General features: G+C 42.2%; 1 protein-coding gene across 1 annotated transcript in view; it reads left to right on the top strand.

The window, feature by feature from the left end:
* The window catches only part of DIAPH3 (diaphanous related formin 3), a 2,176,287-nt gene that overhangs the window by 1,186,092 nt on the left and 978,020 nt on the right, over positions 1–12,175 (top strand). The window contains exon 19 of the mRNA XM_078657410.1: positions 3,274–3,368. Within this exon, the coding sequence (XP_078513536.1) occupies positions 3,274–3,368 (95 nt within the window). The remainder of the gene's footprint in view (positions 1–3,273; positions 3,369–12,175) is intronic.

Below are 12,175 nucleotides of genomic sequence, written 5' to 3'. Positions count from 1 at the left end.
AAGATACTACACCCACACCAATCAGGATTCAGAAAGGGTTGCAGCACCGAAACCGCTATCTTAAATGTCTTAGACGATCTTCACATGTCACTTGACACAGACCAATGTAGCCTTCCCATTCTCCTTGATTTATCGGCCGCGTTTGACACTGTTGATCACACCCTGCTCCTCAAAGTCCTCCATGAGAGAGTGGGCATTGAAATGACGGTACTAAAATGGTTCTCCTCTTTTCTTCACAACCGCACGCAAAGAATAAAAATCAATTATTTTGAGTCCGACCCCCTTCCCGTCAGCAGAGGAATTCCACAAGGGTCAGTACTCTCTCCACAACTTTTCAACATCTGCATGGAACCCCTTACCACACTTTTATAGAACTCCAACATCCCCTTCCATTTCTATGCGGACGACACACAACTTTATCTGGAAACCACCTCGATCAAAGACATACACAGATTAAATGTCACGCTCAAACAGGTTCAACATTGGCTCTCAGTGAACCACCTTAAACTCAACCAAGAGAAAACAGAAGTTCTCCTTGTCTCTAATAGAGATGAAAACCCTCAAATCGAAGAATGGCTCAAAGCCATAGACGTACTCAATGGTGCCCTTGCGCCAAATGACTCTGTGAAATCCCCAGGTATTACCCTCGACCCTAACTGGGCATGAAAAAACACATCTCAAAAGCCGCCAACAGTGCGTTCCTAAATTTGAAACTGCTATACAAAATAAAACCCTTCCTCCCCCCGAAAGATCTTAAACAGGCCACCCAGGCACTGGTGCTCTCCAGAATTGACTATGAAATCGCAGCCCTGACCGGAACAGCAAAATCCCACCTAGGTCCCCTGACCTCTACCCTCAACGCTGCATCAAGAATGGTCACAGGAACTAAGAAATACGACACATTTCTCCGGCACTCAAGGAACTTAAGTGGCTCCCTATTGATCAACGAGCCAGCTTCCGTACAGCCTGTCTCAAGCACAAAGCCCTGCACACAGGTAAACCAGAATATCTGGCCGCCAAACTCAAAAGGGCCGGTCAGTCCAGGAACCTCAGAAGTTCCAACACGCTTCTACTCATCCCACTGAAATCACTGAAACACAAAACCGCAAATAAATCATTCGCGGGAAATGCATCTAAGATCTGGAACTCCATCCCCCCCACATCAGAACGACCACCTCCTTCCCGAAATTCAAGCTATTACTCAAAGCCCCCTTCCTAGAGCGCTCTCGATCGTAGCAAGAAATCCACATGTGACTTTGGGAAGGGCAACTAACTCCTCTTCTTGAAACTCCTCAGCCTGAAGTTCCGTATTGTAACTCTATCCATAATGCTCTTGAGTTGGTAAATTGCTGATTTGTGTTTTTTTTCTTTTTTTTCTTGTCTTTGCCAAAAAATTGTTCATAACTGTACTTGTTGTGAAGCGCTCTGATACCCTCGGGTCCAGCTAGCGCTATACAAAACTTCAAAATAAAAAATTAAAAATAAGGAGTTCCTCCTTTGCTTAATGACTACAGCTGGGCCAAACACATTTTTTCACTTTTAGCACTATAGGACATCTGACCCAGGCCTGATGTTGGAAGGATAGGGGTTTTCAGCTTTATAGCCCCTTAGATACCAGTTAGCAAACGTTATTTTTTCGTTCAGACCATTATGTAGCCATTATGGAATTCACTTTAAATCCCAATAATATTATAGGGTAAGCTTGCCTTCCGTTATTTTTTTACAGCAATTACTTAATAGGTAAGCAAATTTGTGCCTCGCAACTGGATTTTTGTAAAATGCAATACATACGGTGACAGTTGGGGCAGTATGCAGTGCACAGGTGCGAGACAGGGCGGATTTTTTATACCATTTCTTTCAATTTAAGGAAGAAATTAAAACATGAAACATTTTAGTTTCCCATTTAATACCCTGGCGAGACCGAGGGCGGGGCCACCCCCAACTGATATAGGGGCTTTCAAGTGATAGCATTGAGAGGGATTCAAGGGCCAGATTAGAGATTGTATGTTACAGCTTTCCAAGATTAAGTGTTGCTGATTTACGTTCTGCTCGTAGTAACTCTTTCTTAAAGCAGGGTTGTTCTGATTGGAGTAAAGGGTCATGTTTTTTCTTGGTGTAGAACAATGTTTAATAACCTTTTGACTTCTGTGCCACCCCAGGAGACCCGTCCCCTTCCCCAGGTCCTCCCCCAAATCACAACTGGAAGCAGGGGACCTCGGCCGAAGTAGTATGAATCTCAAAACAAGACACAAAAACACATAAGTATAGATCAACCAGATACACAACGCCGTAAAATACAAATATCGAAATTTTTATTGGCAAAATGTTTTTTTTTCCTTTTTTATTTCAAAGAAATGTATTCATGTTTTTGTAAACAAAAGGAGCAAGGGGAAACAATAGGGCTTATACATAGTGAAAAGCGGAGAAGTACTACATGTGCAAGTTTGGTTGAAGGATGCTAAGCAGTAGTAATGGGATAAGAAACAAAAGTGGGTCACATCAAATCAGGACTAGTTACAATATAGTTATACTAAACAAACAGAAGACAAAATGAATGATGAATGAACAGAAAGTGTGCTCGCTGAGGCTCATCCTACAGCTCTATGGACCTGTAAGACAAAGCTATACCTAGAACCTGGCACCACATGTCTCTTTTGCTCTCTTTTTGTTGATGCGTACCAGTGCTTAGCTTGACACCACCAATCTCCCATACTCGGTTATGTGTGCTGTTCATACATTTACAGAGTATGTTCTGCTTTTTATGCACACATTCTTTATTAACTTGTTAATCATATTAAGTTTTCAAAACAGTCAGGGAAACCCTAAGTAGGCGTTGCGGACCCCAGGTTAAGAGCCACTGGTCTAAAAATGAATTCCAGTAGGAGCATTATCAAATGAAGTTTACTGTAATAGTAGCTAGTCGCAGCATGCTGCCCACTGTAATAAATAGTTGCAAGCAGTAGCCGCGCAGGAGTCTCCGGATGGCTCCTTTAATGTTAGTACTCTTCAGTGATTTTTCTGTGGTTGTTCCTTTAATGTTAGTACTCTTCAGTGATTTTTCTGTGGTTGTTCCTTTAATGTTAGTACTCTTCAAGTGATTTTTCCCGTGATGGAAGTCTGTCGCAAGTCCCTATTGAGCTTTTCCATGTTGAAAGATTAGACAGAGCAATGTTGCCGCAATAAAGGAGGACCTTGGATATGCACTGGCTGCCAAAGAATAGAGAGGAACGTGTGTGTGTGCTCACTTTTCTCTTGTCCCCCCTCTCTTTTCAGCCATTTTTCTGGGTTCTTTCCGAATGCCTTATGAGGAAATCAAAAGAATGATATTGGAAATAGATGAAACGCAGTTGACGGAGTCCATGATTCAGGTAGGCATATCGACAAACAGTTCAAATAACAATATTGCAGTGTAACCAGTAAGAGAAGGCATTTAATTAAGCAACATTGTTAAAACAAATTATAAAGCTGCAGATCTCACTGCTACAGCCGCCTTAGCATACTCTGTATTCGATGGTAACCAGTAGCAAAACTGTGCCAGTGAGGCCGTGCTGCAGTGTGGCCTTGAGTCTTTGCTATCGCAAGTTTAAAGTTAATGGTCCTGGTTTACAGAATGTCATTGTATTAAAATATCACAAAGGCTGTTCCATCACAAATGCATTCAGATTAAGGTAAGGATATCTGAAAAGTGTGCTTGTATGTGTTCAAATCTGACAAACATTTAACGTATGGTAATTTGGGCATCGATGAACGTGAGTAGACCAGTCTCCTCACAGTGGTCTTCTAATGTATGAAAGCAGAAGGTTGTAGTCCTCAGTAGTCAGGTGTAGTTTCTTAATGATTCAGATATTTACCAAAGACAAAGGATGGAAAGTGGTCATGACTTGTGCACCAGCAGTGTTCCACCTGTCATATGAAATTGTAAGTGAACGGATCTAAAAAATAAACCCGCCACAGAACTCCTGGCCCAAAGAAGAACACTTACTCTCACTTTATTCCTACCCACACGCAACTGGAGAAGAAAAGCGATTATTTGTTTGCGACAAGTGTTTACGTGTATAGAACTCTGTGGAGAGTCCCATAGAAATTCTTCAACTTTGGTTTGAAGCTAGATTTCTAGTGGGGAATTGAAGTGTATCACAGTGTAAATGCTGTTTGCGAAAGAACATTGTTGCAGACATGGATTTATGATTAACTTGCGTTATAATCTTCAAAGTTTCGGTCCCAGTAATTCCACCATTGTGCATCTGTCTCACTGACTTCAATACTTTGGCCTTTTTTTCAGACTAGTACTGAAAATATCTTTCATTGTGGTTACCGGCCACTTTGGTGACTGGTTTATAGGCTAAATGAATGTCCAACACTCAAATAGCCGTTTCTTTTTTTTTTTTTTTTTTACCAGGAGTGGTTGAGGACCCAAACTATTTATGGGGATATTTAATGCAAGGTTTTTCTTTTAATCAGTTTTTTTTATTGACATTTTTTCCACATTGGACATAAAAGCAATGATTTAATTATATATTTTCAAGAAAATCATTCCCACATGTTCAAAGGACCCAAACGTTTCTACAATAGGTATAGAGTAACTTGACAAAGAACATAACCACAAGACAGGCCAAGTAGGGAGGATAATAAAGAAAGGCAGTGAAGTCTACAGACATGGAAATGGAGGAGTACCATAAGCGTCAATTCACAAACAAATGCCAGGGGTAGTGGAAGTGACATTACACACCTTCAATTTCTCTCACACATGCTTGCATACTCACATTCACACTTGCACACACTAACACACACACGCATTTAAAAGCATGTTTTTATCCTAAGACTCATAGCACATCATTTCTGAATGTTTCAGGGCTTTGGTAAACCTCCACTTTCTAAGGGTAATGGTGTGATTTGTCATATTGTTGTTGAACAAGCAACGGAGAATGACTATGGAGTTTAAGAGCTGGAAGTCCTCTCCCCTCTTGTTTATTATGGTGGATCAGCTTTCAGACCCGTACGAAAACAAACAGTTTATTAACATAATGAGAAGACGTGAACCAAGCCACAGGCCTTGTTATAATATCATTCAGCAGAGTAAGTGCAAGCAGAACCCTGCTGACTGAAAGTCCCTAACCAATGGAACAGTACTTTGAAGAAATAAAGACATGACTGTGTATATATAGTTTGGTAGATGCAGGACGAAAGCAGAAATGTGGCTAATTTTCCATGTACCATATTTAGAATGCATAGAAACTTGATGCACTGTAAAGGGGGCAGACAAGACATTTGCCGCTTTTTGACAGCTTTTATGGATCTACCAATCTCTAAATAAGCCCTTATCTTGCATTTTTGATAGGTCTGTCCATCCTTCTTGAAATGTCGAAGACAATTACGTTTGTCAGTGTTAGACCCCAAGTAGCCATGTGTGCTTTGGGAACCCTTCAAAGATCTAGATCCCACACATTGTTGCAATAATTCCATCAAGATGGAAAGATCCAGAGATGCCCACAGGGCATATGGTGCAGGACCCAGACACATTTTGAAACAAAGCACTAATTTGATATATTTCATTTGCTTCAAGACTTCTAGACCAAATTCAGATATTTAAGTCCCCCAGAGTGTAATTTAACCATCACATAGGAGATCATTCAATGACAAGACACCTTTAAAATATCAATGAGCTATTTGGAAAACGTCCCTCCTACTGTTATTCCAGAATTATTCCACAGACACAAACTAAAATTGAGAAATTAAATATTTCTGATGGCTGTGTTTTGCCAGAGATAGTTTACTTTCCTTAATATCACCCCAAGACATGCTAAAGAGAACCTTTCCCCAACAATAGGTCTCCAGAGCTGTCTGTAGAACATGATTACATTTCCGTATATTTGGCACCAACCAGTGATACATCAATTTTTGTTTTTCTCCCACCTCATCTGCAATGGTCTGGAGCAATTTGTGCTTCACTAACAACATTTCTCAGTATTTTAACAGCGACCAGGTCAAATGTCTCCTCAGGAATTCTCAGAGTTTAAGCCCTCTGTCAGACGCTGCAAGAAAATATAACTGCCAGACCCATGTGACATCTGCATGTGATGTTTAGGCTTGAAACATGATGTTGTGGCTGCGACTCTTGCACTTAGCCACCAGGGGGCAGAAGGCCAAGTTATTTTTAAAAAGGCTGAAGGCTTACATCAAAGCAATCCCCTTCGTCTTCAGGTACAATTCTTGCCAGGGAATTACATCCTAAAATAATTACCCACAGAAAACTACACAGGAAGGAGAAATCCTTTTCTTCTTTCAGGTAATGGGCTCATTTGAAGTCTCAGTGCTGTTCTCCGATACCTGGGCGGGACACTTCCTTGTCAGAAAAAACCACATTGAAAAGATTAGTTTCAGTCCTGGCTACTTTGGCTGCCAATGCTCAATTGGTTCAGGGCAGATTCTGTGTGCTCTCGGCTACTCCCCAAGGGTGAACCAGATTCTGCAGGTTTGACTCAGACAGCTTTAATGTGAAACCTGTAAACTCTGCTTATTGATGGAAACAGACTCCTAAGAAGTCATGGGAGCTTGCCAAGGTGCAGTTCTTCCATTTGGTCACAGCCAACTTTGGTGCTGACAGAAATAATACCCTTGGAGGGGGCTGCAACACACTGTTCAAAATCAAACATAGTTATCTAGATGGAGAATGAGAAAGTAAAATCTTGATGATTCCTTGGCAGATTACGTTTATAAACCACAGAGATTTGCCTGGTTGGAAGAATTGTTTGGCCCGGCTCCAATGCACTTGCAGAACGTAAAGACGATTATGAATTCACCGAATATAATGACTTGAAGGTTGATAACCTGCAAACAATGTCCCTCCCAGAGTTGGCAGAGTTGCGGGAAGTCTCTCTTTGGTGTTTTGGCTCAGGGCAGCACTCTAAGACATGTGAAGAATGCCCCGTTCATGACCCCAAAGGAGATCACAGACCTCGAAGCAAAGCTGTGAGGCGCTGAACATATGAAGAATTTATGTTAGTCCCGCTCGCAGCTTAGAGCGCATACTTGTTCCTGCTCTTGAGGCCCTCTTCACTGTCAGTTAAAGTATAAGTAAAAACAGAAGCACCTCTAGGCCTAGTAGGACTTTGCTCCACCCTGCCACTCTCTATCCTGAGTGAAGATGCGAGGGCATCAACATGCCATTTAGGCTTGCTCCCGATCTCCCATCAAGGAACCAATTCTGCAGTGAGTCAAGATGCACCCAGAGTTACTAGGTCATTGGTGACGCTGCAGTAGATTGAGGACTTTAGGAAGGCCATGTTGTGCTTCTTTGGTACTCTTCTGGTTCCCACTGGCAGGTTTTTGGGCCTTAAGGGACTACATGGGCCTCTGGTCAGATTACTCTGGGGCCTGTCAGACTGTAGGCACAGATCTTCCGAGTCCTCCAACTCTGCAGCTTCAGCTTGCATACATGTTTAGTTTGCCTTAAGTTGCGCACAACCTCCCTATCGGAGGCAGGACCAGACATTTCCAATACGAGTGACAAAAGATCACATCCGACAGATGAGTCCTTCGGATCATTCAGTGGGACAGTGCCCTGATATTCCTTTCTGACCCGTTGCATCTTCCACCCATATCAGAGTGGCTTTCAGAGGAACATCTGTCCATCCTGTTGAAGGAGGTGCAAGTCATTTTTTTTAAAGGGGCCATTGAGAAGGTAAGGTAAGGGCACTTTGCCTGTTCAGTTAATCAGGATTATTTGGTTTGATCCATTCCACATGCCCACCACCTTGGGAGATACTGCTTTGCTTTCTATTCACTAGATGACGAATCAGATTCTTACCTACCTTTGGTAACACTTTTTCTGGTCAATACTCTTATTTAAAATCTGATTCCACACCACCCTACCACCCCCCCATTCTGTGGAATGGATTATTTTATTCTTTTATCAAAAGGTCCCATTTCAGTTCTCTGCACACTGTTACATCTAATCAGATATTAAGCTCTATGTCCAGAGCTACTGACAAAATCAAGAAAGAAACTGAAATCAGAGTGTAAGAGTGGTGCATATATGTAACTCCAGGGTCACCTCCGGAGCGAAACTAAATGAACGTGGAGCCTCAAGACACCACCCACTGGAACGCAGGAGCAATACTTAAAGCAATCTACACATCAATTCTGGCAGCTGGGGGTATTCAGAACATGAGGAATCTGTGTTTATATAGATTAGAAAACACAAGAAAGATCTTTTCACAGATGGTGTGCCATGATGCAAATCAAGATCCAGGAACACAGGAGTCTAACCTAATTTAATCTTCCAGTTTCCGAAAGAAGAGGAAGGAGGTAGGTAGGAGAGAGGCTCAGATCAAGAAGAAATACATTTTTGTTCATGTGCCATAGACACGAGAAGCAATTTCACTTAGGTGAGCTAATATCCAGGAATCTATCAGAACATGGTCTCCCATTTCATCTTTCAGTATAGTCCAGTCTATAATTGGCAGCATATGTTTCCCAACCAGTTACAAAACGTACTCAGCATCAGATTCCAGTCATCACCTGAAACAACATGGCTTCTAAACTCTGGATATCTGGTGGAAAATGTAGCAAAGGAGGCACACTTAGCATCTTTTGACGCATAGCGACTACCACTGTGAGATAATTTGGCACATGTATGTGGGGTCAAACAGCCTAGGAACTGCAACTTTTTGAGAAGGATGCAGCACCTTCTGAGGGTCGGCATTTGAGGTATTATGAATTATCCATGTCTGAAGTTTCCATAAGTGTATTAAACATATGACATCGGTCATATTATGGCCTAACTTTCTGTTCCATTGTGAAGGACATTGTAGCAAGTTAAGTTTCAATAGAATGCAGTGAATTTCAAATTGGTGAAATAGTTGACAGACTACCCGGTGCCATTTAATTCCTAAAATGTTTATCTTGTGAAAAATCCACTGTAAAGCGAACTGTGTGCCCATGTTGTGGCCCGTGTTGCTTTAAAGCAGTGGTTGCTTGGCAGATTATCTGATTTTTTAAGAACCGGTCAATGAAGGGGTGTGGAGCATTCTTATTGTTAACATTTTGTAAACATTTCGCATATGCTATCAAAAAATTAAGTGGTGGGGCCTAATCTATTTTCATCTACTTTAAATGGGTGGTATGAGAGAACCCATACACCATATGTTTTTCAGCCTGCTTTGTCCCTCCAAATCAATATTACGTCTGTGGACATTGCACAGTTCTTCCCTCTATTTACGGGTGGGTCAGTTAGCCACATCCATCCTCTTCTCTTCAAAGTCAGTCCTGTCGTGAAAGGAAGAAAATAGCTGTGTAAATAGACTTACTTTCCATGGATACGTTTCCAGTGGTTTCTTCCACCAAAATAAAAGTGTCTCAGCCAGGACAATGAGCAAGGAACCTGTGCATGTGGACAGGGGAAATAACGTTTGTGATCCCACTTTATCTTGCCAGCAAACCCTGTTTAGCATTCTGACAGTGTTGAAGAATTTGAACTATGCAACATTTGAGTTTCGAATAGCCCTGAAAGTGATGTTCTCAGAAGTCATGTGAAATTGCAGAGGCATCTGATCTGCCAGCAGGTGGGTTGTATGGGTTTCACACTGGAAAAGAAAGATCTCCATTCCAGTCCAGAACTGAATCAATGCCAGAAGCAGCACAAGGCCATTCTGATAGAGACTTCTAAACTTAGATTCCTTTAACTCACCATTTTAATATTTGTTCAGTTGTTAAACTGGATCTGGACATTTTCAGCATTAGCCCTGTGAACTGACTGGTAATGCTGATGGCTCTGATTCAACGCCGTTCTGCGCTAGATGTGATGACATGGACCTATAAAGGCCCCACCCTGATGTGCTGACCTCGATTAATTTTTTTCTGCGCAAAATGACGTGGATCGGTAACTACCCTTCATCTCAACAATGGTGTAGGCCATTTCACGGAACCTCTACCTAGGAGGTATTGCTTGGGTCTTTTTTCAAAAGGTGAGAAATCTGTAGTTAGAATTCAGAAAAATAAATAACTTCCCTCTGGTAACGCTATAGTAGAGACTCTAACTGCAGATTCCTCACCGATTCTCCCCCCTCCGCATTCCATGAACTGGTATTTTCATAAAAAAAGATTTCAAATTAGGAATCTGGAAACTAGTCATGACCAATATGTTTGGGTCCGCGTCCATGGGCGCAGAAGTGTCAAGAAAGCAACCGATGTCAGTCCGCACGGGTAGGGCCTATATAGCCTCTGTGCATATCATATCTGGTGTAGAACCATGTTGATACAGATCAGCCAGTGCCACCTACAGGCGCACAGGAGTACTGCTGAAAATTTTCTGAATCCAGTCTCAAGACTTCTGGCGGAAGTATTCAATAGGTGAGGAAGGTAGGGATAGATAGAGTCTCTACTCGAAGGAGCGTTACCGAAGTTAAGTAAATTATTATTCGCAGAAAAAAAAATCTGGATTGGGGAAGCTTGAGGACAAGAGCAGCATATGGCTGTTCCTGTCGTAGAAATGGCCATTTTGGCCCGGAATTTTCCAAACGTGACCACCAAGTTTGGAGGCTGTAATTATCAGAGTGTGAGATGATCGAAGAGCCCCCTTTGTCAGATCGCAGGGCCGCGAATGCACGGCTCCTTTTACTAACAAAGCTACATCAAAGGCATCCTGTACATCTGAGATGACTTACTGCCACACAGCAGTTATGGCTTTGTTGCTGATTCCCTTGTAAAGGACGTGTGTCACAGACCGAGATCAAGTGGGTCTACAGGCATATTAAGTGTGCATTTAGTAGGGCTGGTCTTTCCTCCAAGCTGTGACGGTGCATTTATAATGTCATCTCTTGGGGCACTGCCTTTCGCTATTAAGGCGGCTGATACATTTTTCTTGTAGACTAAAGGTCTCAGAGCAGGTGGTACATGCCCAGGAGCATAAGAAGGAGGTGGAGTCCCTCTTTGGTATGGACACGTTCTGCATTTACATTATTGCCTGGCAATGTTGATATCAGGAAATAAGACAGCGGTCCGGTATCACGATGCTGCACCCCGGCACAAAATGTGGTAAGCTGCAGGCATCACATAGCTTTATACAGAAACGTTTATCTTCCTTGTGGGTCGACTGTGCCCCCTCATAAAATGTTTGTGATTTATTTTGTCTTACACATTTTACATTAGAGCAACATATGGCGTTTCTGTTTGTTTAGTTAGCATTGTCATGATCTTAAGTGGTATCCCTCAGCCTTTTGTTTGGTTACATTTATTTTGTAATGCTTTTTTTCAGTCTGCATTCATTCAGAGGTTTTGTTAAGTATATGCATCACGGTTTTGGTGACTTAGGACAACTGAAAGAGATGTCCAAAATACATTCCAGTTAAATGGGATGGGGAACAATGTCCAGTGTTTTTCTGTGAGGGTCTCTGCTCTGTGTGGAGTTCAGGAGAAAGTAAGTCAAAATGTATAAGCTTTAACGTGTTTCTTAGAACCGCTTATATTTGTTTCAGACCTTGATTTAGGGCTTTGGTTGTCCAACAGTGTGGGGCTTTCAGCTTCCAGAGCTCTGCCTGCGTAAATGGTTTGGAATCTGTTGCATTTGATCCTACTGTCTACTTGACGCCATTGGAGCGCTTTAAGGGTATATTTGATATTTTGTTGCTAACAGTCTGCACAATCATAAGTGCTGTGGAAGGGACTGTTAGATCGTACACAGGGGATTGCAATCTACCCAGGTTGGGAGTGGAGGATCTGGTGCACCAATCTGTTGGCACTCCCTACTTGGGTACCTCGTCCTCGTCCATGCAGAGCAGACCTGGTCTTGCAGAATAGTGGTCAGGCTGTCCATCTCAATCCCAAAACTCTGCGGCTGCATGCATGGAGATTGTTTGGAAGCCAATCCGAATACATGTGTCTTCCTGATGAAGTCCAGGATTTAAGTAGTTACGATAGGTTTGTCTTGACCCGGTTCAGACTGAACATCTTTCACCATCTAATATTCTTCCCAAAAATGAACGATTGGGTGAAATCATTGTTAACTTGCCCCTGTGACGACCATTCTGTGCAGTCATCTCTACACGTTGTGCTGTTTTGTAAATTTTACAAGGAATTTAGGACTCGCTGAATAACTCCTAATCTAAGGATTCTAGGCATCAGATATTGCCGACCGGCTTTTCTTGCCCTAGAATTTTTGGATGCAGAGTGTATGACT

This window comes from Lissotriton helveticus, chromosome 8, assembly GCF_964261635.1.
Source record: "Lissotriton helveticus chromosome 8, aLisHel1.1, whole genome shotgun sequence".
Taxonomy (NCBI): domain Eukaryota; kingdom Metazoa; phylum Chordata; class Amphibia; order Caudata; family Salamandridae; genus Lissotriton; species Lissotriton helveticus.
Note: the sequence above shows the minus strand (reverse complement) of the source record. Positions and strands in the feature narration are given on the sequence as shown.